The sequence below is a fragment of the Thamnophis elegans genome, chromosome 6 (genome assembly GCF_009769535.1).
Source record: "Thamnophis elegans isolate rThaEle1 chromosome 6, rThaEle1.pri, whole genome shotgun sequence".
Classification (NCBI taxonomy): Eukaryota; Metazoa; Chordata; class Lepidosauria; order Squamata; family Colubridae; genus Thamnophis; species Thamnophis elegans.
The window spans coordinates 54603217-54628021 of record NC_045546.1 but is presented as its reverse complement, the minus strand read 5'-3'; the positions used below and the strand labels follow the sequence as shown (position 1 = coordinate 54628021).

At 34.9% G+C, this 24805-nt stretch overlaps 1 protein-coding gene across 4 annotated transcripts; it reads right to left on the bottom strand.

The window, feature by feature from the left end:
* Positions 1-1727: 1727 nt before the first annotated feature.
* Positions 1728-23950, bottom strand: IGSF5 (immunoglobulin superfamily member 5). Of its 4 annotated transcripts, none has more exons than XM_032219403.1 (8): positions 23684-23950; positions 19263-19342; positions 17310-17633; positions 12979-13101; positions 11551-11575; positions 7991-8085; positions 5144-5217; positions 1728-3064 (listed from the first exon to the last, which is right to left on the bottom strand). In XM_032219403.1, the coding sequence occupies exons 2-8, from the start codon at positions 19318-19320 to the stop codon at positions 2969-2971; spliced, it is 795 nt and encodes a 264-aa protein (XP_032075294.1). In that variant the 5' UTR covers positions 19321-19342; positions 23684-23950; the 3' UTR covers positions 1728-2968. The 4 variants fall into 4 exon arrangements, with proteins under 4 accessions (XP_032075294.1, XP_032075293.1, XP_032075292.1 ...); XM_032219402.1 differs by having other exon boundaries at positions 12979-13104; positions 19263-19344; positions 23687-23950; XM_032219401.1 differs by having other exon boundaries at positions 12979-13104; positions 23684-23949.
* Between the last annotated feature and the right edge of the window lie 855 nt (positions 23951-24805).

The window sequence follows — 24805 nt, the reverse complement described above, 5'->3', positions numbered from 1 at the left end:
TTTCTTGTATAATATATCATTATATTTATGCTATCAATATTGTGAATAGCAATCCCTAGCAAGTTTAAAATTATACATTAGTTAGCTTAGTGACCCACTCAAATTCAAGATGCTTTCAGCAATCAAGAAAAAAACTCAGTGGAAAGTTAGCTATAAACTATTTTTAAGTATGTGTGACTCAGCGGATTCATGTAACGTATTCTATGTGAAATTCAAAACTGAAAAGGAAAACTTGAAGAAAGTTTATACTGCTCTGAAATCCTATATGTTTGTGTGACATTTGTCTTTAGAAACCCAAGCCATAAGTTAAGCTTAGAATACCACTGTTTTTTCAGTATTTGTAACAATACTATTTCGAACAAAGAAAATTTAAAAAATAGTGCCAAAACTGCATGATTTGTGGTTTATCTGCTGATTGGAGTTCATTAGACTACAAACAACTCATCTTAAATAACAGAAAAACAGGTTATAAACAACATTTGTAAGGTACACCAAAGCTGAAAATATAAAAATGATGGGTTCATTTCATTTTTGAAATAAATCTATTTATTTGTTTAAAGAACAATAATGCTTATCCCAGGAAGCATACTATTCTTTTTTTCTCTAGCTCTAGAAGTCTCTTCTAAGTCTTGGCAAAATGTATTTTTTCATTATCTCTCAAATGTAACCTTTGTTAGATTTCGTAGGTAAACCTGCAATCGGTTTTATTTAGTATATGATAATATATTATCAGGAAATAGAAAAGCTATAGAAAAACTGGGAACCTGGTTGGGGATGAGGGATTCTAGAACAAGGCAGCAGCCATGGATACCATTTCCATATAGAATAGAACAACAGAGTTGGAAAGGATCTTGGAGGTCTTCTAATCAGGAGGAAGGAAAGGAGGCAGGAAACGCTACACAACTTCAGACATATGGTTATCCAATCTCTTCTTTAAAACTTTCAGTATTGGAGCATTCACAATCTCTGGAGGCACATTGTTCCACTGATTAATGGTTCTGTCAGGAAATTTCTCCTTAGTTCTAAGTTGTTTCTCCTTGATTAGTTTCCACCCATTGCTTCTTGTCCTACCCTCAGGTGCTTTAGAGAATAGGTTGACTCCCTCTTCTTTGTGGCGGCCCCTGAGATATTGGAACACCTAGTCCTTCTTTTCACCAAACTAGACATACCCAGTTCCAGTAACCATTCTTTATATGTTTTAGCCTCCAATCCCCTAATCATCTTTGTTGCTTTTCTCTGCACTCTTCCTAGAGTCTCAACATCTTTTTTACATCGTGGCAACCAGTATGCAGTATTCCAAGTGTGACCTTACCAAGGCATTATAAAGTGGTATTAACACTTCATGTGATCTTGATTCTATCCCTCTGTTTATGCAACCTAGAACTGTGTTGGCTTTTTGGCAGCTGCTGCAAACTGCTGGCTCATATTTAAGTGATTGTCCACTAGGATTCCAAGATCCCTCTCACAGTGACCACTACTGAGCAAGGTACCACATATACTGTACCTGTGCATTTTGTTTTCCTTCCCTAAATGTAGAATGTTACTATATAGTTACGAAGAAAACATTATTGTCATCAATTCCTAAGGCATCAGGAATTGAGTGCAACTTAGACATTTTACTGCTTTAATGAAGAAGATTCCAATGTACAAAAGTGCCAGAATAAATTTGTTATTCTTTAAGATGACCCAGTTCTTTCTATCTTAGAAGTTTAATTAGAAAGAAAAAGTTGAAAATTAGGTACCTTTTATTTGGCAATTCAATTATGTAAAATGCACTTGTAATATCACAGATTACTTTATACAAAGATTTTCAAAAAATGATTGAAGGAAAAAGTGGTTTGAGAACTTCAACTTATTAACGGAGACAAGTCCAATCAATTTTAATAACTCCTATTTCTAACTATGTTCTTAAATGACAGGTGTATAACACAGGGGAAAAAAACAGCTAGTTTAATAAGTAAATGAAATAATAAAAAATGTAATTAAAGTGATAACATGCCAGTAGTAAGTAAAGCTCAATGAAGTTCAGTTGCTTAGCACAGTAATATCAGAAATATTAACAGTTTTAATGCTTGTTTAACAAAATAAATACATCTGTTTTGATTTGTCATTTAAACTTTACTTAATATGGAGCTTCTATATGCAATATCCCCTGATAAAATACATGCTTGTATTTGTAACAAAACTTTCCAACATACAGTATGTATTTAACACAAGTTTTCCCAAATATATTGGAAATATATTGTTATGTGTATTTTCCTGCATATGTATTCTAATTTAATATTGGGATATAATCTCTTTTTTTAATTATCTAACTAGAGAATTTTTAAAATGCAAGTCACCATACATTATACTTTTTAATGCAAATTTCAAGTATATGCTATTTTACATAATATTTGCAAACAAATCATGTTATATGTGCATTTTTTGACTGAAGTAGGATCAATAGCATTAAATCTATTCAATGCCATGTCCCAATGGATTCCATTTTATTTAAGCTTTTATACCTGCTGTCATGGAAATCCATGTTGGATTTATTTTAAATATGAATTGTACATATCCTTGCAGGAGTTTCTGTTGTCATGTCATCACTGTATGATGTATGCAACCAGAAATATATGAATAGGAAACCATATTGTTAATCTTAAATCATAAGTGCTTGCATTTTAAAAATTAACATCATGAATCGTATGCTTTAAAATATGACAATTTCACAAAAAGAGATGATAACTAAACAAAACCTTATTTTGAATTAACAGGTCAAAGGTGATAGTGAAACTTCTACTAGTTCACAATAAATTTTAAAGTAGACAGAAAATAAATATTTAAAGAGGAATACATTCTGTTTTATGGGGAAACACAGTAGATTCTTCATTAAAATTCCTCAGAGATTATTAAATTGATTTTGATTTTCAAATAAATGAAGAAATTTTAAGACATGATATAGCTATTTATGGTAACTGCTTTCCTATATTAGTGTCACATTTCTGATTTTGACTGGATTAATTGGATAAACATTAGTTCTTGAAGGAATTTCTTCTGCTTGAAATTTGTTGTTTAACACCTAGTAGATTAAATAGAATACATTAGGTTAATAAGATATTAGTAAATATTATCTATTCATTGTAAGTGACACAGTTTTAAAAATCAGAAGCTTGAGCCAGTACATTTATAAAAACTGTGCCTATTTACTTAAGAGTTTGGGCCCTACAATACTTGAATTTAGCTTGACTTAAAGTTTGAACCCACCTATTTTTGCTTAATATTATATATGAACCAGGCCAATAAATCTAACAAATTCAGAGAAATTAATCCCCAAATCTAGACACTAAAGACTGACTATATCCTTATCTTACTGGAAACTAAATAAAAAAGTGTTTTATGACTGACTTAGCCATGACTAATTGTACCTTGATCAGAGTCCAATAAATTAAGCGATCATTTTTTTCTTTCAGAAATATGACTCCTGAAAGGTGATAATAGACTTTTCATTCTTCAGTTGATTTGCTTGCCACATAAAACACTGTTCTATATTCATGAGTTGACATTTAACACCGGAACTCTTGCCAAATAATTTTCAAAAGTAGTACTACATTCTATAATAAGGGGATCATGTCAGAGACAAGTAGACTCTTCTCCATGCAGAATTGTGGGATCTTATATTATTGCTAGTGCAAGAAGCAGTGGCGGGATTCAGCCAGTTTGCACCTATTCGAGAGAACCAGCTGTTAACTTTCTAAGCAGTTCAGAGAACTGGTTGTTGGAAGAAATCTCATTTTGTTTTTTCTCACATTACAGGGCTAATCCTGTAAGGAAGGCAGGAAGGAAACATTCTGGTGTTGTTTCTAGCCTAATCTTTATTGCCCTGATTACAGAAACTGCCTCTCCAGTTAACCCTTATTACATTGTAACAGCTAAGCCGAAGCGCCCATTGATGTGAATGATGTTGAGTTGGCCATGCCCACATGGTCACATGACTACCGAGCCACGCCTACCCAGCTGGTCTTTAGGGCAGAGGACAGGTTGTTAAATTATTTGAATCCCACCACTGGCAAGAAGTATTAAAAGAAAATACCAATGGAAATAAATATCAGTCCTTGGAAAATAGCCAAAAATCACAGTGGAAAATTTAGTTAAGAACTGTACTTTCTCTCATCCTATCTTAATGCTATTTTTGTATTACTCTATTTTCTTCATATACATTATATTAATCAGCTGATAGTGGATAACTATATTGTGGTGCCACATTTTTATTTAATGCATTTAATTCCATCTGTATATGAAATAAAATGCTTCCTAAATGGATTCATAGATTGGTGACCTGAAAATGTTATTACAAAGCCCATCATAATTGTTTTTTGTATGCTTTGTTGTAATACTTGATATAGAAAATGATTTATTAACTAAAACACATGTGCCCTCTATCCTTGACTTCTTTTCATCATCACACAGCAAAGGTCAGGATGCCAGACACTTGGGGCAACTGAGGTGGTTGGTGGGCTAGCAGGAAGATCAGCAGGAATAAAAGGAAAAGCATTTTCTTTAGTTGAAAAAGACAGGGTGGCACTTACGCAGCCCAGGGACAAAATGGGCCAATTCGCCACAGCCAACTGCTATGGGACAACTTGTCAGGGCCAACTCACCATGAAACAAATTAGAAATGTAATTTAATTATTTAAAATAAATAAAAAAATATTTTAATTTTTGTCATTCACATTTCATTCTGTCCCTCCTTTTGCATCCTTTCTTTAATGATTCAATTCCACCATTTTTATTTTATTTTAGTGTAACTCTTACTCTGCAGCAAGTTGTCCCATGGCGAGTTGGCTATGGCAAGCTGGTTGTGACGAGTTGGCTGTGGCGGAGTTGGTCATGGTGATTGGGCCGTGGCGAGTTGGTTGTGGCAAATTGTCATAGACACACACCCCCTCCAGGGACTGGATATGAGTAAATTGAGATTGTAGGCAATATCTTGGGGAGGTTATAGGTCTCTTTACATGTAGTTTTCTGATTTTTAAGATAAATACCAGTAGGTATGAAATGCCAATTTATACTTTTACTTGCAAGTATCAGAATATTGGCCAAGAAGAAGAAGTCATCTTTATGAACTATGTTACAATCTCAAAAAGATTGTTCCACTTACCTCTGATGAAGAGCTCACATTCAGATCTTTCTTGGTATCATAAACAATTTCTGCAACTGGGAAGGAAGAGTGATCTGCAAAACAGAAGAGAACATATACAATAAAAGTGGCAAAGAACTAAAATGGTAGTCCACCTAAAATGGCAGGAACTATACATGTAGTCCTTGACTTACAGCAGTTCATTTAGTGACTATTTAAAGTTACAATAGCACTGAAAAAAGTGACTTATGACCATTTTTTACACTTACAACCATTGCAGTATTCTTATGGTTATGTGATCAAAATCCAGAAATTTGGCAATTATCTCATGTTTATAAAGTCACAATGTCCTGGGATCATCTTTTGCAAACTTTGACAAGCAAAATTAGTGGGAAAGCCAGAGTCACTTAATAACTTGTGTTACTATTTTCATGACCGCAGTCATTCACTTAACAACTGTGGCCAGAAAGGTCTAAAATCTTAACAAATGTCTCACTTAACAACAGAAATTTTGGGCTCAATTATGGTTGTAGGACTATCTATACTTTGTTTCAGAAAGAAAAATAATTGAGAATTTCCTGAAAATAAGCAGATAGCTTGTCATGGAACAAAATACATAGATTATTGATATTTTTTTAAACTGAAAAAAGTGTTCAAGTGTTAACATCACAATGCTTTCTGTGAATCAATAAGGAGGATAACATTTTGTATTTTATTATCCTTAGGAGAGAAAAGATCAAAAGGTCGTAACATATCTGGAAGCCATCTTATTTGGTTTCTGTGCAAGCCAACTGGGTGTGAAAAGATCACTATTTCTAAAAAAAACCAAAAAAACTTAGAAACTGTGTGGAAAGCAGTTTAGCTTAAGGAACAATATCTTTTTCAATTACTCTTCCCTTTCATCCCCATCAAATGAAAAGAGATAACAAGAAGTCTACATGGAACCCGAAAGTAAACAAAAATAAAACAAAAGCCCAAATTTAGATGTAGCCGGGGGGGGGGGAGACTACACCTAAATTTTGGCAAGAAGAAGGGGAGACAAATGTAGTGTGAGAGAAGGGAGGAGCGTTTTTCGAGGCTGAGGAAAAAGGAGGCCCAAGAGGATAGGAAATGGAGAAAGAAGCCTGGGGAAAGAGAGATGGAGTGAAGGTAATAGGGAGGATAGGAGAGGCTTCTGTGGGGCAAGCCTGAGGGAGAGAAGGGGATAGGAGAGGAAAGGCTTCTATGGGGCAAGCAGAGGAATCCACAAAGGAGCAGAGGCAGTGGAAGGAGAGCTCAGCAGGCAATTCAGGAGAGGGAGAGAGGAGAGAGAGAGAAAGGAAGAAGGGCTACCTGACCAGCCACATGAATACCATCTCATCACATGATCCATTGGCTGGGAAAAAGACTGACCATCACCCACCACATGACCTGCCTGCTGAGAGAAGACCGACCACCATGACACTACATGACGCAGGCCAGTAGAGGTGCCTGAGTGAGGGATCAGTGTGGACCAGTGGCCATACCAAAATGACAAGGACTTCAACAGCTCTTTCAGGGGTAGCGCTACATAGATATAAATCACAACTGGAAAATAACTCAGGATTCATACACTAAATTTGAACTATAGTTTCAAATGACAGATTTGTTGCTTCAAAACCAATGATTTTTCCACAAATTGTACACAACAAATCTTGACTTAGTGTTATATGATTTCAGAAAAAACTGTGCAATCTAGCAATAGAAATTACTCAACTTGCCTCCAACTCCCATCACATATAGAGCAAAATGTATAAAAATAACACTTATACATGATAGTTATTTCTACATGTGCTTCGATCATACAACCCATCATCCATTCCTTTTTCAAGATACTGAGATGTGCTATGAGTTTAGCAGTCCAGATTATATTCTAAATGGGGAAGCAAATGCAAACTTGAAGCTGGCTTCTGTGCTTCTCTCTGCATAAGGGTTCTTGGGCCTATATCTAATTGATATACATTTTCAATTAGTTTCCTTTGTGACAATTTGTCTGGAAATATCCTTTTAAAGAGAGCAATAATACAATACAATACCAGAGTAGGAAGGGACCTTGGAGGTCTTCTAGTCCAACCCCCTGCCTAGGCAGGAAACCCTATACCGTTTCAGACAAATGCCTATCCAACATCTTCTTCATTCACTGGATGCCCCAACATTAACTGTCAGTTTTAACCCATCTAGCCAATATTTTTAAATGAAATTTCTTTACTTCATTTCTTTAGGAAGTAATTCAGACAGCTCACTTTTTTGCTACTTACTAGAATATATTGTAAAAAACCAAGATCCATTTCTTCATTTTATTTTAACTTCTCAAGTCATTCAGTTAAAGGTTTCACTGTTCCAGGATCGATATATCTGAGTTTTAAAAACACATGCCCACTCAGTAATACGACAGCTGCACAATTGAAGCTTCAGGCCTTTTTGTACTGTATATATGATATATGTACAATGCACATTAAAGAGATGTGACTTCAATTACCTTCATGCCTGCAATCTTGATATCATTTTCCTAACACACATACACACACAAATACACACACACATGGATGCCCTGATGGCAGCAAAACTAGTGGCTATCTGGATTTTTGCAGCCAAGCTTTATTAACTTATATAAGTTCATTTCTGGTTGGCTTCCAAATCAGGTTAAAGGCGACTAGCTACTTTATCTCTTTGCTACCATCTGACAATTGCCAGAATTTTTTCAGGCCAGAAATAGTAGCCTAATACTTTTTTAAAGGAAAGCTAATATTTGCCTACTTTCTGGCCACCAAGTTATAGGAGGACTGAATTTAAAATGCATATATATATAATTCTATATAGAACTTTTTTTTTCATTTAAAGGTTACTTACGTGGCATTTGCTCTGCACTGTAGCCATAGTTTTCCTTTCCACTGGGACTCACAGTTTCCAAATTTCCACCTTTTTTTTTCTTCCCTGAAATCTTTCTAGAAAATAAAAATATCTGATATTGGCAAGCAAATCATTTATGATATGTGAATGAATAGAAGATAGTCTCCTCAGGCTGTGAACCTTGCAGTTTATCAAACAAGGTTGATACTGTAGAACAAGGGTTCTACAGCAAGAATGGTTCTCCCCCCCATCCCCACCCCAAAAATGTTTTTCCTGGAATATTCAGCTAAAGCCCTTAGACTTAAGCAATTGCTCTAATTTGGAAGAGAACACTTCAGGTGTAGCGATTCTCTGCTCTTGTGATTGAGGTTTGTACAAAACAAATATTGGTCACTAGACTGCTAATCATATCTAGCTTTGCTAAATAAAAACATTTTCCTTTTTGGAAAAAACTAGTTTTACTGAAACCTAAGGGAACAACCAATGCTGGTATAGGAAATGTATTTCTTTGTCAGGATATGTATTTGTAAGAAGTTGGCAGAGTTTTAAGGAAAGGCTTAGCTGAATATGAGTTGCATAACTTTAGAGAAACCATTGTGTTCCTTCCTCTAGAAATCTGGAATTCACTTTGAAACATTGGTTGGAGTTACTATTATGAACTTCTACCTAATTTTAACTGTATAACTTTATGGGAAGTTAATGTGTCCCTCCCTCTAGAAATCTGATGGGGAATCAATCCATATCAACACATTAGGTGGAGCTGTTACTGTGAACTTCCACCTAAAGTCCAATATTCATATCTGTAAAAGGCAAATGTTACAAAATAGAACCATGTTGGAATCTGCCATCTGAAAAACAGTGATGTATACTATAACATTTATATTTTGCCAGAATTATGGATAGGGCATTTAAACAGTATTTAAATCCAATGCCTACAGTCAATACCCCTTTAATGTTGCTTGATTATTGGATCAATAATGGAGAAAGTTTAGTTGCTAAACTTCAGGAGGTTCTGCACCATTCTGACAATTCTGGAATTAATACCAACCAAGAGACAATTTTTAGAGTAAATTGTCTAAAGAGTTTTATTCAAATGCAGCCAGCTAAATTTACTGAAGGATTTAGAGCCAACAGAATGACTGATCATTCTTTGTGACCTTGAATGTCTATCAGTTCAACCTAAAGGCTCTCCCTAACAAGGTGGACTAAGAGAGGAGGGATGTTATGTATGCTGGGTGCAACTCATTTAGTTCTGAAAAAGCTTTAGATGGAGTTTTATCAGCAATCTTAGCAATTTATTCATGAAGTACAGTTGGGCTGGAGTCTCTGTGTATTACTTAAATTCTTCCATTACAATAATCCATAAAAACACAGGTTGATTTGGTTTTTCTCTTTCTTAGTGGTTTAAAAATTTGTATTTTCAAGTGTTTATCTCAGTAAAAGAAAAAAGAAAATGAAGGAAATTGTATTATTAACCACAATTCTGAGATAAGCTTTCTTCCTTCCTTTGAGGAAAAAAAAGAGAAAGGTTTCAATGCACATGCCTTCAAAACCAAAACAGTTGGAAATCTTCCACATCCAGGATTCTTAATTGTGGTGTCTTAATTAATAAGAATGAACATTTCTTTCATTTTTAAAGTTGAAAACCCGAGGGCATTCCAACATATCATTTAGCTTTCATCTCTGCAAGTGATTAAAACTCATTTTGCTAATTTGGAAACAATTTGTTATCAAGCGTTGCCTTTCAAGAGATTGTTTTCAAAGTTCTTAGAAAAGCACAGGATGTAACCTAATTTGCTTGGCAGTTGCGCTCAGTGCACCACTTCCACCTGTCTCAGTTTCAGATCTCTTTCTGTAACAGACATTCTATACTAAAAGCCCATGGAATAGAAACATCACTGCAGTGAGCTACTTTGGTACACAGTGACCTCTTGTGGTATATGTATTGCATATTAAAAATGAAGGCTTTTCAAAAAAGGAGCTGGCTACAAACCAGATGTTTTCTGAACCCCTGCATTGAAATGTCCATTTAGAGCATTTCTGAAAATTATATTCTTTTTCACCATTTTTGAAGAGTGTGAAACCTTGTTTTAACTGTGATTATGTAAGAAAACATAGCTATCATCAAATACTTCATAATCAGCCAAATAAGGAGTGGTTATTCTTCAGTGATCATAAGTTATATTTACATTTTGGGTTGGGAATGAGAACCACAAGATGCATGCCATGTTATGAATTGTCCTATTAAACAAGCTACTTGCTTCATGGAGCCATTTTATGTGGTCTCAGCATCTGCTTTAAGATTGGAAATATGTAAAAACTGTCAAATCAGACCCCCACAAAATAATAAAATAAAACAGCCTGTTTCGGACATTTGAGGATGAAAAAAATTATTATTGTACAATCAAGAATCTGTATTTAGTTCAATCAGGGAAGATGAGAGGGGTATGCAATAAAATTGGTTTATAGCATGGGCTGAAATTATCCAAAATCAGATAAAACTCCTGTTTTCAATTTATTTTATATCTGTTGCTGATTTAAATATGGTACCTAGATCAAACATTAGCCTTTTTTTTCTCTATGTACCATTCTTTGCAATTTCTCCTTTTTTCTCTTTTGTTTCCCATCTTCTTTGCCTAGGATGAACTTTTAAGACCTCAAAAGCATGCTCACTACTGAGTAACTTTTAATTAGACTAATAATACTGCTATAACATGGATTATGGCATCTGTCCTCTAGTCAATATGTTTTTCAATAGCCACTGAAGCATGTAAGTTTATTTCACGGCAAAAATTGTGTTCAGGATAAAATTTAAAACTGGAACAGCTAAGGACAACTGTCTCAGTTTAGTTGGCAACTAGATGAAGGGAACTGTCACGGCTCCTTCACTTAATAATCAAGAAAGAAACCACTCAACTCCATGTTTCAGAATTAAGTGTACTTTTACTGATTATAAATGATGAGAAGCAAAGCAAAGCTGGATCTGAGCAAAAGAGCGCGAAAGCAATAGATATCAATGCATGATTCATTCCCCACCCCTTGGTACCCCAGTCCATAGTCCAATCATAAATCGCCACAACTGTCAGGTGGGAGACATCCTCAAAAATCATCATCAGGTTGGAATGCTGGACAGTTGGCCTTGGCGGAAAACTCCCCTCCTTCCACATGCGCAAACGAATGGTGAGAACAACTCCCAATTAACAGTCCTCTTGCACAGATTATTTCGCTCACCCAAATACCATGCCCTCCCTCCCCGTTTCAATGGCAGCCAAAAAGCAAGCAGCAAAACAGAGGCTGACTGCAACATCATGAGGTCAAAGCATGAAAAAGATTGCTGGGGCACATTTGTCCTGTAGTGAAAAGAGGCTCACAGGCTCAAAAGATTTAGGCCATCATACATTGAGAAATCATACAGATTTTACCTCATAGCAGTTTACTGGTATTATCATTTTCTATGTTGGTTTTTGGTTGTTTGTATTAATGTTAGTTGTGATATTAAGTAAATACAATACATGTTTTAACATCAATAAGGGAATTAAAAATGATAATTGTCTTATTACCTTAGCTCACTTTGATAGTTGGACTCTGGAAAAGTAAAAGGACAAATTTTAGAATATAGCAAACAAGTATGGCAACTTACTAGGAAAGAAAAATCTAATGTTTTCATAATGCTGATCTCTTTAAAAAAGATTGATTTTAATAAAATGACTTGCAGGCACAAGTATTCTTAATTATTTGAACAGACATAATTGGGGGAGGTGGTTGTGGACCTATACTTTCACTGAAATGAAAGTGAATTATCATTGTGCAGGAACCAAGAACTTTCCATTCATAAATCATGCATCTAGCCTCAAAGTATATGTTCTGTCTATTATTGACAAAAAACCTACTCTCTAATGAAATTGCAAATATGAATTGCAATCTGATTCACCTATGCATGGAGTACCAGGTTGGTGGATTCAGTACCCTAGTATACGTATCTACTTCCTTCCTCCCATATTGTTATAATCCAATCACCGTTGTAGATGCCAGACTGTAGTACAAACTGCCTCTTGCACTTCAAGTCCACTCCTCAACTTTGACTACCTGGAAGCTCACTCTTCCTTGCTGCCAAGCCATAATGATGCCTTTAGCAAAATTAAGAAGGCACAAAACATGAAATTGTGTGAAGGGGCAATTCCCTGAAAACCTCAAATTCAGCATTGCAGAAGAACCTCTGTTTGAAATGAATACAATAGCCACATTACGGGATAACTAGTTATTAAAGATCAGGGGTTTTTTTCCTTCAGATGTTGCTGCTATCCCAGTGTAATATACTGACTAGAACTGAGGTCCCCAACCCTCAGGCTGTGGTGGACTATCCGGTTGCATCCTGTTCAAAATGGGTTGCGGGAAAGATGGGCAAACGCAGGTATGAAGCTCCACTCACATGAGTGATGGGCAAGCATATATGTGCGAAAGGAGGGTCCTCCGTTCACGTGGGGGGAGCTTTGTGCTCATGTATTTGCCGGTCGCTGGACCACAGCCTGGGGATTGGGGACCCCTGGACTAGAATCTGAACTAGAACTGAAAAGATTTGGTTTCCTTTCTATCTTCAATTATGGAAGCTTGGTATATCTTAACTCAACCTATTTCACAGGGCTGTTACTTACAATTTATTCAGATTGCCTTGAACTGTTGGAATAATGGGCTTTATATCAAATAAACAAGCAAAGAAATAACACATCTGAAGTAACTTATTCCAATTTATTGAAGGTTTGATGTGTAAACAATAATATGCATTTAAGTGCATTAGTTTGCAAATGCTAATTAATTTTTTCCCCTTTATAAGGTATCTGTAGCCTGCAGAAAAAAATAAAAGCAGGGAAACATATTTTTTTTCATATAAACAAGCAAGGAATGTTTCTGGCATAAAATTAACAGATTTAGATTTGTCTATTTAAAATTAAAGTTTAAGATGCCAAGCTAGTTCCAGAAGGCCCACATACCTTTCTTTCTTTTGCAGCAACATATAATAAGGAGAATAATAAGGATCAGAAGGAGTAAAAGAGCAACTGACAACACAACAGCTAAAATTATAGTTCGGATTCGCCAATCTTCATTATCACATCCTACTAAATAAAAATTAAGCAATGTTAAACAGTACAATTAATTAGCATGAACATTTTAAAATGTTCCTAATTATTTTAATGAGTTCAATGAATCATTCTTAATTTATCTCAATTTTTAATTAGTAATGCTTCTTAGTGGAGATTTTTGGATTATTTACCAATTTATTTTCTCTTACGTTACTTTTATTTTTCTTATACAAGTTTCCAATTATGATTTGTAGTGAACAAATTAATCATTGCTAATTCCTAGTTTTGGACATCTTAAGAAACAGAACTGCATAATGTAACAAAGGTTAATGGGGCTGCCCATGAATGCACCTTGATTTGAGTAACCTGAAATACTTTGCCTAAAAAGCTTCTTTGAAATCTTTTTATGCTTTTTACAGTGGTATTTTTTAATCATGAATTATAGGTTTTGTTTGAACCTTGACCTTTTGTCCTTTTTTAGGGAGCATGCATTTTCATGTGAGCTAATTCACCTTTGTCTATTTAAAAAAATCCGCTGCATCTATATTGTTTTCTGGGTTTAATTACTGTACTGTAGTATTTCATTTGTTTGCTTGGGCTTGGCAAATCACCCAGAAAGTGTTGATAGCAGCCATATCAATTTGATAAATAAATACTGACAGCATGTGCATTTTCTACATTGGAACTGACATGTCTCCACTTCAACTTAATCATTAGAAAGACTGTATATTCTCCAGCCTTCAGTATATATTCATCTTCGGAGCAAAATTGGCCTGTTATTGAAGAATGATGTTCCTCCATAATTGAATGATGTTCCTCCATAATCAGATAAGTATGTCATTCTTACACTTAATGGCATTTGGTTTTCTTCCATTCTGAGCTGCAGGATCCAGAGTGAATCAAAAAAGTCAATATGGCAGCTCCACAGTCAAAGCCATTTCCTTTTTATATGTGTACCATGTATGTGACATGTGTGGAGCTTCAGTTATATTAGTCATATTGACTTTCCTCTCTCACAAATACACACACACACACTGTTGTCATTTCTGATTCTGAGATGTGTCATGCAAACTATTGTAAATTGAAGAATATGTATATACAGAACAATTTATTACTGTCCCCAAAACCACTGTAATAATGTTTATTTAGTATTATACTAAATATTTAGCAAACATGCCAACCAAATGTGGGAGAAAAGTAATATTCTACCTGTTCCTTATGATTTCTGAAGAATGTATTAGACAGAGCAAACAAACTGAAAAAGCTTGATGACTCTGGAAGGGAAGGAGAGAAATAACAGAAACCAATTGCTGCCTTTTCTCCCTAGTGTGAAAAAGAAATCCTATATGGGTATCATAAAAGACATTGCTTATGTCAGAGGGTGCTACTATCAGCAGAAGAGGATGGGCTTTGAGCTTTTTACAAATTAAAATTTGAAGAAACTGGAACAGACCATACTAAGGCACTGCCAGTGGTGGGTTCCTAACCGGTTTACTGAGAGGGGGTGTTTTGCTTGCTTCACTTGAACGCACTCGCCACACATTGCTGCACATGAGCAATTTACTGAAAACTGTTTTGCGCATGTGCAGAAACATGCCAGCAACAGGAGAAGAAACCGGGGAACTGGTTCAGGGGCATGGCAGGCCTTGGTCGTTGCTGGTTCCAGTGACCCAGGCAGGAAATCCACTACTGGTTCAGGCCGAACCAGTAGGAACCCACCTCTAGTCACTGAATGTTGTTATTAATTGGCACATTTGGGCTGAAAGCACTGTGTTGCTTTTTAAAAATCATTTCTACGTAACATTTCCAAGGATTGAGAACTATAACCTTGGTTAAATTTAGGACTGTTTGGCATTCTTTTGGCCAGGAGACTAGTGATCACATGCCAATAAAAGAGCCTTTGTTGTCATCTATCTCCAGAGACTTTCTTTATTTAAAGGGAATATGGTTGCAGCAATACATGTTCCTTCAAAAAAAGACACTTTTTTTAAATTTCATGATGAAGAAACTTGGTATTTTAACCCCATAATTAAAAGACAAAATGTAAGTACAGGTAGTCCGCAACTTACAGCCATAATTGAGCCCGGAATTTCTATTGCTGAGCAAGAAAGTTGTTAAGTGAATTTGCCCCATTTTACTGCCTTTCTTGTTAAACGAATTACCACAGTTGTTAAGTGAATCTGACTTCCTCATTGATTTTACTTGACAGAAGGTCACAAAAGAAAGTCACATGATCATGGGACACTACAACCGTCATAAATATGAACCAGTTGCCACGCATCCAAATTTTGATCATGTGACCATAGGGATGCTTCAATGGTCATAAGTATGAAAAAGGGTCATTAGTCACTTTTTTCAGTGCCATTGTAATTTCAAAGTTATTAAATGAAAGGTTGAAAGTCAAGGACTAATTGTACAGGTGTTCTTGACTAAAACAACAATTGAATGACCAAAATTTCCCTTGCTAAATGAGGCAGTTGTTAAGTTAGTTGCACCTCATTTTATGACCTTTTTGCCACTGTTGTTAAGTGAAGCATGCAGTCTTTAAGCAAATCTGGCTTTCCTATTGACTTTGCTTGTTTGAAGCCAGCTGGGAAGGTTATAAATGGTGATCATATGACTCCAGGACAGTGCAATTGTCATAAATACATGCCAGTTGCTAAATGCCCTAATTTTGATCATGTGACCATGGGGATACTGCAACGGTTATAAGTGTAAAAACTGGTCCTAACTCACTTTTTTCAGTGCAGTTGTAACTTCAAATGGTCACTAAATAAATGGTTGTAAGTCAAGGACTATCTGTAAAGCAATCCATTGGACTGACTTTTTACTCTAAATAACCCAACTCTCAACAAATTGTGAAAAGTACTTAAAATGTGAGTCTACTAGCCCAATTGGTCTGCTTGCTGATGAATTTGGCTGCTAAGAAATAAGAATTAGGGATATGAAATAACTGGTTCAAAATTGGCAGTGTGCTGAGGCTGTATGCCATCACTTTATTTACTTAACTTATATTATGAGAAATGCTGAACTAGAAGAAATGAAAAGTGGAATTAAAAGTACTGGGAGAAATTTCAGCAGTTCTTAATATGCTGATCACTTTGAAGGAGAGAAGAGATGGAATACTTGTGGAATTATCTTGTTGAAGATGAAAGAGTACAATAGTCCATCTATTGCTCTGTATTAAAGCAAGTAAGGTTATATCAGCAGATTACAGCGAATCAATAAAATTAGCAGAGAAGTTGTAGTTGTCTTTTACTTTTCATGAGAACATTTCCTCATGACTGAGATAAAAATGTGTTAATTATACTTCGAGATAGAATAGTGGAAAAATCTTTTTCATATCTTATTCAAAAGATGCCCCTACACTGTGGTAGAAAAGAACGTGGAGGTTGTCATTGGTAAGCCCCCAAAAATAGAGTTATCTCTTCCTTTATCCTTTTTGCATGGTGGCATTTTACCACACTGACCCAAACCTCTTATTACTATATATTGCCAAAATGGTAATAGGAGCATCTTCAAGATCAATCTTTATCAAACTAGTCCCCTCCAAATGCTAGATAAAATTGTCCACAGTTGTTTCTATGGTAATTGGAGATGATGAGAATTATTGTCTCACAAATTTGTGAGGCAACAGAGTGGAGAAGACAATTCAAGGGTTAATCTCACATCTTACATAGACAAATTGATGCACATCTGATGAGGCTCATAATCCATGAACCTGACAGCACTGGGTAAACCAAATTCTATACATTTTATGGGTATATATTAAGAGTGCATTAAACATTTCAACAAACATGAACTGCACTGATAAGTTATTCATTTACTTGGTAAAGTTCACACACAGTCACAATCATTGTTGCAGACTGAGATTTATAGAATGCATATTGACTCATGGGGTCAGAATTAAGATACTCTCTTCATTGTATAAGCCATTTGATACCTTACTGTAGTTTGAAAAATACACTAATAAAAATCATTTTCTGATTTTACAGAAGAAAATACAGAAAAAATAGGGGGAAATCCAATTTATTTTTTTTTAATTGTATTTATTGGACATTTATAGGCTGCCCTTTTCCCTGAGGGGACTCAGGGCGGCTTACAATCAAAAAGGAAAGGGAGTGTAGGACAGTACAAAAAAAAAAAAAAAATTAAAATGATTAATGAACAATTTTTGCAGTAAGCCTAATTTTTTTTTAAAAAAACAAGCTAAACGAATAATTGTGGAAATACATACTTACTATATACAGAAAGAAATGCATATCTATTGTTATTATTGTTCTGGAGGCTACATTTGATTTGTCCAGAATCTGTCAGCTGAACATTATGGATCATCAGCTCTGAAGTAAACATGCTACCATTTGTCTTAGAACCATTCTGAGTATATCGCTCATCTGTTACAATAGTTTCTCCAGAACTCAACACAGACAGCTTAGGATTTCCATTGAAAAGCCATATCAAAATTTTCCACCCATCTGATACTGTGCAGCTAAATCGAGCCACTGAACCTACAACAGCTGTTACATTTTGAGGGCCTTCTACGATGGCATAGCCAAAGCCAGGATCTGTAAAGCAAACAAACAGGAATTAAAACTATACCAACCCCATTATCAGTAAAACTATTTTCTGCTTATATTGCTAGACTTGAATAAGAAAGATAGGACTTTATAACAGTTATAGGGTCAAGTTATAATATCTAAAGTATGTGTGAAAACTGAAAAATACCGGTAGTTACAGTTCTATTTCAACAAAGGAGATGGAAGAGACATTGACTTGGTAATACAGTGATAATATAGAGTGAAGACAGATGATGTACATGGAATGTGAAACATTTTCTTGTCTATGTTAGTAATAAAAACAAACAATCATTTCACACTACCAATTAGACCTGTGCTTCAGGATAATAAAAATCTAGTTGCAGTATGATTAACTAAGGCTGAACATTTACAGGGCAAAGTGCATATCACAAGGAAATATGTCCCACAGTGATCTGTTGTCACTTTCATAAAAAAAGGCAAAGTTGGTTGGATTTGAAAGTCCTGATGTTATTTCTTTTTACACACACACACACACACAGACACACACACACACACACACACACACACGTATCATTTGAGAACAGCTTAATTTTAGAGAAATTATTGGCAAAAGTTTACTTCAAAGCATACAGACTTATCTGGTAAGGTTTTCATATCATGAAAGCATTTTGATGGCTGCTCCCAGGCTATTCTTCTTCATATTCTTAGTTTATTAACGAGGAGATTGGATGCTCCCTACCCACTTTCTTGTTTGGTCCCATTTACAAACCAAAGTGCAATTAGCGTGACCAATTCTTAAACAAGCCACTATTATCTCTGAATAATCACCCAATAATAAACTTCCTTCCAGAACAGATAACACAGTTCTGTTAATTGTTATTTAAGAGTGCATTCTCCTTTAAATAACAATAACATACCATTTAGACTGGTGACATGGGCACTCTCACAGCCTAGCCTACCTCACTTCCTAGTCAAGAGTATAATTCTAGGATTGCCTGGTGGTGTCACACCCAAATACTCTGTTGAAGGTAACAGTGTCCTAGAAAGGTAATATGGTGGTTTAAGACTGGGGACATAGCACTCTCATAGCCTACCATCACTTCATAGACTGTCATCACTTCCTTGTCAAGAGTTCAATTCTGGCAACTGGGTGGACTTCAACTCCCAGAATTCTGGGAGTTGAAATCCACCCAAGTTGCTGGCTGGGGAATTCTGGGAGTTGAAGTCCACCAACTTTAAACTGCCGAGGTTGAGAAACACTGCCTTAGCCTACAGAATTCTTATTCCAACCGACCATTCAGAGCAAGAAAACATTAAGAAAAACATCTTCAACACTCAATGCTCTCTTCTCAACTTGCATTCAACTCTTTGCAAGTGTAATGCAAAATATCTGCGCATCCAGAAACAGCCAATAAATACTGGCAGGCTTGAAGATTTGGTTCTGTGCTTGAGATGCCAAGTACCTAAGAGAGCCCATTTCTTGGTTTTGTTGAGTTGTTGAATGTGTTTTTGTAATTTTTCTGAGCTGCCATGTGTTTTTTAAATATATTTTCTTTTTGTACATGTGTTTATAATTTTTAATATTGTTGTCTAGTGTCATATATTTGAGATAGGCAGCCATATAAATCTAATGAATAAATACACAAAGGATCGTACCTGTTAGGTATAGCATCAGAGTAATAATCAGCCCAGTCCATCCCTGAAGTTTGTCCATTGAGCAAGCTGTTTCCTTGAATCTGAAAAATGACATATAAAACAGTCTATTATAAATTATATTTTAGTAACCACTTGAAGCTGATACATTTTTTTAAAAAAAAGCAATGACCTTTCCAATATTCTGAACGTGGCGCATGTAAACAGAAAAACAGTAAGCTTTAAAATATTTACAGAATCCACAATGGTATGAGAAACAGTGTCTGCACTAAACAATTTACAGTCAAACAGAAACTAAATTAGTCAGCTAAAATTAACAAACTTCCTCAACCCCCCAAATAAGTTGCTCAGACCTAATCCACATATCAAAGCATAAGATCTACAAACAAAGTTAATTAAGTTAGGTCTCCCAGCAGAACTGCACGTCCACAAGAATACATATTTACACACACACACACCTCAAATGTCACTCTAGAAGTAGCATGCACTTTCACACCCCAGAGAAGCTCCCTCTATAAAAATCTGTTGCTGAACCCCATTTCTCTGCAGCCTATCCCTAAAGGCAAACTGTTTTGGTTTTAGGAAAAAATATGTCTTATCTCCTCATAATTGTCTGGATCTCATTTTTACTTATTCTTGCACACAGTCCTGACCCCAAATTATTCTTCTGACAAGTTGCATGCCTGCTCCTGTGCAAGATCAGTCCAATACTGTGCCCATGCTACAGAGCTTCAGTTCTTTCAGTGGCCCTCTACATTCACAAAAGAAAATTATAAACAGGACAGAAACTCATTCATATTCTCACATGATAAAGAAGAGACTGTTCAGGAGGATCAACCTATAATGTCTTTGATATCATTGAGAAACTAGAGATTCTGGATTTGTATAGCCTAGCTGATAATTAGCATCATACAAGTCTTAACTCCAAAAAAAAAATTTAAAAGATTGCCATAACAGTACAAGAAGCCGACAACATAATCAATTATATACCTGTCTCATTAGTAATATCAGAAATATTGATTACCTAAATGCTGTTTAGGGTTGTAGTCGTAAGTAACTATTACAACCTGAAAATAGCATTCAGATTATTAGTATTTTTGACAAACTGTGACAGAGGTGATTAGTGAAACACTGAGTATGATGATTGAAGGATCTTCCAAGATCTTTAAAAACTACTTAGATAACTGTTGGCAACCAATAATTGTATACAGGTAAAACATAACTTGCAGATGAGAGATGGTGTATTCTGGTCCTACTCTATATCTGTAACCCTATACATAAGGTGACCAATCATCCTCCTTTAGGGAGGACAGTCCTTCTTTTGTAAGTTCTGTCCTCCCTCGAAAAGTGTCCTCCTACATGTCCTCCTTTTCGATATTTGAAGACTAATTTGTTACATGTTATGTGACGTATTTGTATTTGACATAATGATTTGTCAAGGCTCGGTATAGTGCGGTATAAGACGCGATTATGAGACTCATGCGCTCCGCATGGGAGACCTTGAGAGAGAGTGCCATGCGCAAGTGGCTTTGTTTACTTCTTACCGAAACATGACACGGCACATACGCACGCAGTAGACTCATGGCATGTCGGCAATTGAATGACTCACAATAATTAATTCTTTCTCAGTGAATATTCAATTATACAGAGGTAAGTACAATTCACGTTTTATTAATTCATTATCTATTTAATAATTTCCAAATATATATAATTTTATTTACAAGTTTATACAACCCTGTTGTCAACAGATGTGTAAAATAATTTAAATTTAAATTTGAGTGAAGTTTATTCGCTTATGTTATTAAAGTTTCAGTTGTAATAATTAATTTTATTTATTCATAATGTGCTTGCATCATTCGTGTAGCTTTATATTTTATTTTTAATTTTAAATTTCATTTAAGGGATGGAAAAATAAAAAAAGAGGAAATGCCATTTAAACGATCAATTGAAAAAGGAATTTTCATTCCTCATATCAAAGAAAGATGCCATTGTTTTCTGCAATATTTGCAGAGGAGAATTTTGTATTGCAGTTGGGGGTAGAGCAGCTATAATGAAACACTTGTCCACCAACAAACATAAGCAATCATTAGATGCGTCAGCTTCCAGTCGTAAAGTAACAGGTTTTTTAAAAAACTTTAAATAATTCTGAAGATGAAAAACAGTTAGCTGCAATGGAGGGAACATTTGCATTTCATACCATAATTCACAATAAAAGTTTTCGTAGTATGGATTGTACAACTAAATTATTGAAAAAGTTTCACAATGCTAAATTTTCATACACCAGGACAAAATGTGAGGCTATTATTAAATCAGTATTTAAAAATTACTGTGATAAAATACTTACAGCAAACTTGAAAATTGCAGCATTTGTAACGGTTTTATCTGATGCATCAAATCATAATGAAACCAAATTGTATCCAATACTAGTAAGATATTTTAATGTTACCAAGGGGATTCAACTAAAAATTTTAAATTTAGAATCCATTGAGGGTGAAACTGCTGAAATTTTGTCAAACCATCTATACAGAGTAATAAATGAAAACAATTTGAAACCCAAAGTTGTTGCACTAACAGCTGATAATACAAACACAAATTTTGGTGGGCGAAGACGCAAAGGTGTAAATAATGTGTATGTAAAATTACAAGATTTACTCCAAAAGAAAATACTAGGAATAGGTTGTAATGCACATATTTTGTCAAATGCAATCAACACGGCATCATGTGCCATGCCAATTGATATAGAAATAATAATAACTGCAATTTATTTGTATTTTAGTCATTTTACCGTTCGTGTGGCTACTTTAAAACAATTTTGTGAAGAAGCGAATGTTGAATACAAAAAACTTTTAGGATATTCAAAAGTTAGATGGCTTGCTCTAACAACTGCTGTAGAGCGTGTTCTACAATTATTTGAGCCTCTCCATTCATATTTTTTAAGTTTAGACAAATGTCCTAAAATCCTGGAATCATTTTTCAATAATGAAATATCTGAGATATTAATGTATTTGGTACATAATCAAGCATCTATTTTTCACAAAACGATTCAAAAGATTGAAGGTAAACACATTTCAGCTACAGAAGTTAGTCTTATTTTGAATGACTTTATCCTTCAATATAAATCTTGAATTGAAGATAAATTTCTTCCTTTAATTATAAAAAGCAAATTGTCAGACTTAGAGGAATCAAATCCGGGCATAACAGAAAAGTTTATCAAAGAAGCAGAATTTTTACCAAACATGTTTTCAATATATCGAAGAATGGTCTGAAACAAACATCATGGGAAATAATAGTTTTCAATGGTGTTTTTTTACTTCATCACAAGTATATTGGACAGATATTGAATCTTGTGTTGAGTTTTTATCTAAAGAAATGCGAGACATTAAAATAGACAACAATTGTCTCTTTGAAGAAATTAGAAGACTGAATGTATATTTAAATTCTGAAAAATTAATACAATGGGAAAATCAACATATTGAAATTGATAAAAGTTGGGTGGATATTTTCAGCCATTTCAAAAATGAACATATTCCATGTGAAAATTTATTTATACTTCTTCAATTTACGTTGTGCTGCCCTGGAACTAATGCAGCAGTTGAAAGAGTTTTTTCAATTGCCAATGATTTTTGGACAAGTGAGAAATCGAGATTGAATGTTTATACTCTAGCTGCAGCACTTGCCGTAAAATTCAATATGAAGGATATTTCTTGTTCAGATATTTCCAATATATTGTTAGAAGATGATACATTGACAAAAAATATTAATTCAATGGAAACGTACTCATTTAAATAATAATTAACAGGTATGTAAGCATAATTACAATATAAAATGTTACAAATGTTTTTATTATGCAAATATCATATTATAGTGTATTATTGTTGCAATGAATAAAATATCTTTTATTTATGATATTTTTTTCAATGTATTTGTCCTCCTTTTCATTGTAAAAAATTTGGTCACCTTACTGTACAGTACTGTGTATAGAATTGCTATGTCTCATTCCCAGCATATTAGAGGAAATCTAATAGAGGCTAGTAAAATAATTGTAGAACAATTACTCTAAATAATTTTGTTTATTGAATTAGGAGGCAAGTCAACCCTACTGAACTCTTAAAATATTTTCTTTGAGCAAATGCGCATAATATTTGAAGCACAGGGGTCTCCAAACACTGCAACTTTAAGACTTGAGGACTTCAACTTCCAGAATTCAGAACTCAGCATGGTTGGCTGAGGAATTCTGGGAGGCCCCTGTAGCATGCAGATTGGCTTGTAAAAGAAAAAAAAATCTATCACACTAGACTTCTTACTTTTTGTAATTTTGATTTTGTAATTTCTATGGCCTAAACATATAATTGGTAAGTATAGATTCCCCTGCCAGGAAATATATTTTGAGGCCTTAACTATATCGATACAAAGAATTACCTTACCTTTTTAGCTGAAGATCATAGTTTAGAAAAGTTTGACTGTCTCTGTAGGAAAACGAACATGATGTTTGAAATCTTTTCCGTACAAATAGTTGCTGCAGCAGACACACAATCAGATATTCTGGACATCTCTCAGTCTCTTCATAGTTTAACAGGAAGGTCGTAATAAAATATTTCAGCTTCTGGTTTCTGATTTTGTCGTGTATGATTGTTACAGTCACTTTTTATCTCATTAGATAAGGCCTGGATCTACAACCAATGTGTGTCACTTGGTTTTTTAATAATTAACAAGTATTGCAAAAGCATGAGGTAAAATGCAGCAATGAAAATATTTTTAATGAAATCTCTTAAGCAGTTAAAGCAACAGAGACACCTGCTGTCAAAACTATGTAATATATTGCTCCTTTTAGTAAGTAGAAAATGAAAACCAATAGCATTTTCTCGATTGCCATAAAATGTAGAACACTTCTTTTATAGTATTTCTACATGAAAACATGTGCCTACTGTTAAATTGTTTTCTACTCTAGAGAATAGAAGAATTGTTGGTAGGAACAAAAAACAAAAAATTTAGTGGGAAACTAAACTAGCTTTCATTAGTTTTGCTTTCCACAGTTTGAGAATCCTGTGTTATGTGATGCAAACGAGCAATAATATAGTATAGGTCTAAAATTGTATTTCTGCATTCATGGCTATAAGATCTGAGTTTCTAAAATCCAGATACCACCAAGTGGCAAGTAAAAGTTTCATTTTTAAATATTCTTTTTTGCATCTGGTTGCTCCCATTGTCATCAGTTTTGCAGCATAAATTTGGGAGCTGTTCAGTGGTGGGTTTCAAAATTTTTTAGAATCTCTTCTGTAGGTGTGGTCTGCTTTGTGGAAGTGGCTTGCCGGCCATGTGACCTGGTGGGAGTGGCTTGCCAGCCATGTGACTGGGTGGGCGTGGCCAACTTGTAAAATGTGGTGGAACTCACTTAACAACGCTCTGGCTTAGCAACCAAAATGTTGGCTCAGAAACACTGGCATTTGAAGCGAGCAAGTCTTAAAACTGTCAAGTTACAAGACCCTTGCATCCCTAACACTTTAGAAAAAAAAACCCAGGGGTGTTCAAACTTGACAGGTTTAAGA

What these genes read in the sequence shown, in the direction of transcription:
- IGSF5 (XM_032219402.1), bottom strand. Translation starts at nt 19,320, where the DNA reads ATGGACAAACTTCAGGGATGGACTGGGCTGATTATTACTCTGATGCTA. An exon ending in TTGCTGCAAAAGAAAGAAAG is followed by an intron (nt 11,576 to 12,978) that starts GTATGTGGGCCT and finishes TTACTTTTCCAG; the next exon opens with AGTCCAACTATCAAAGTGAG. An exon ending in CAGTGCAGAGCAAATGCCAC is followed by an intron (nt 5,218 to 7,990) that starts GTAAGTAACCTT and finishes TCTGTTTTGCAG; the next exon opens with ATCACTCTTCCTTCCCAGTT.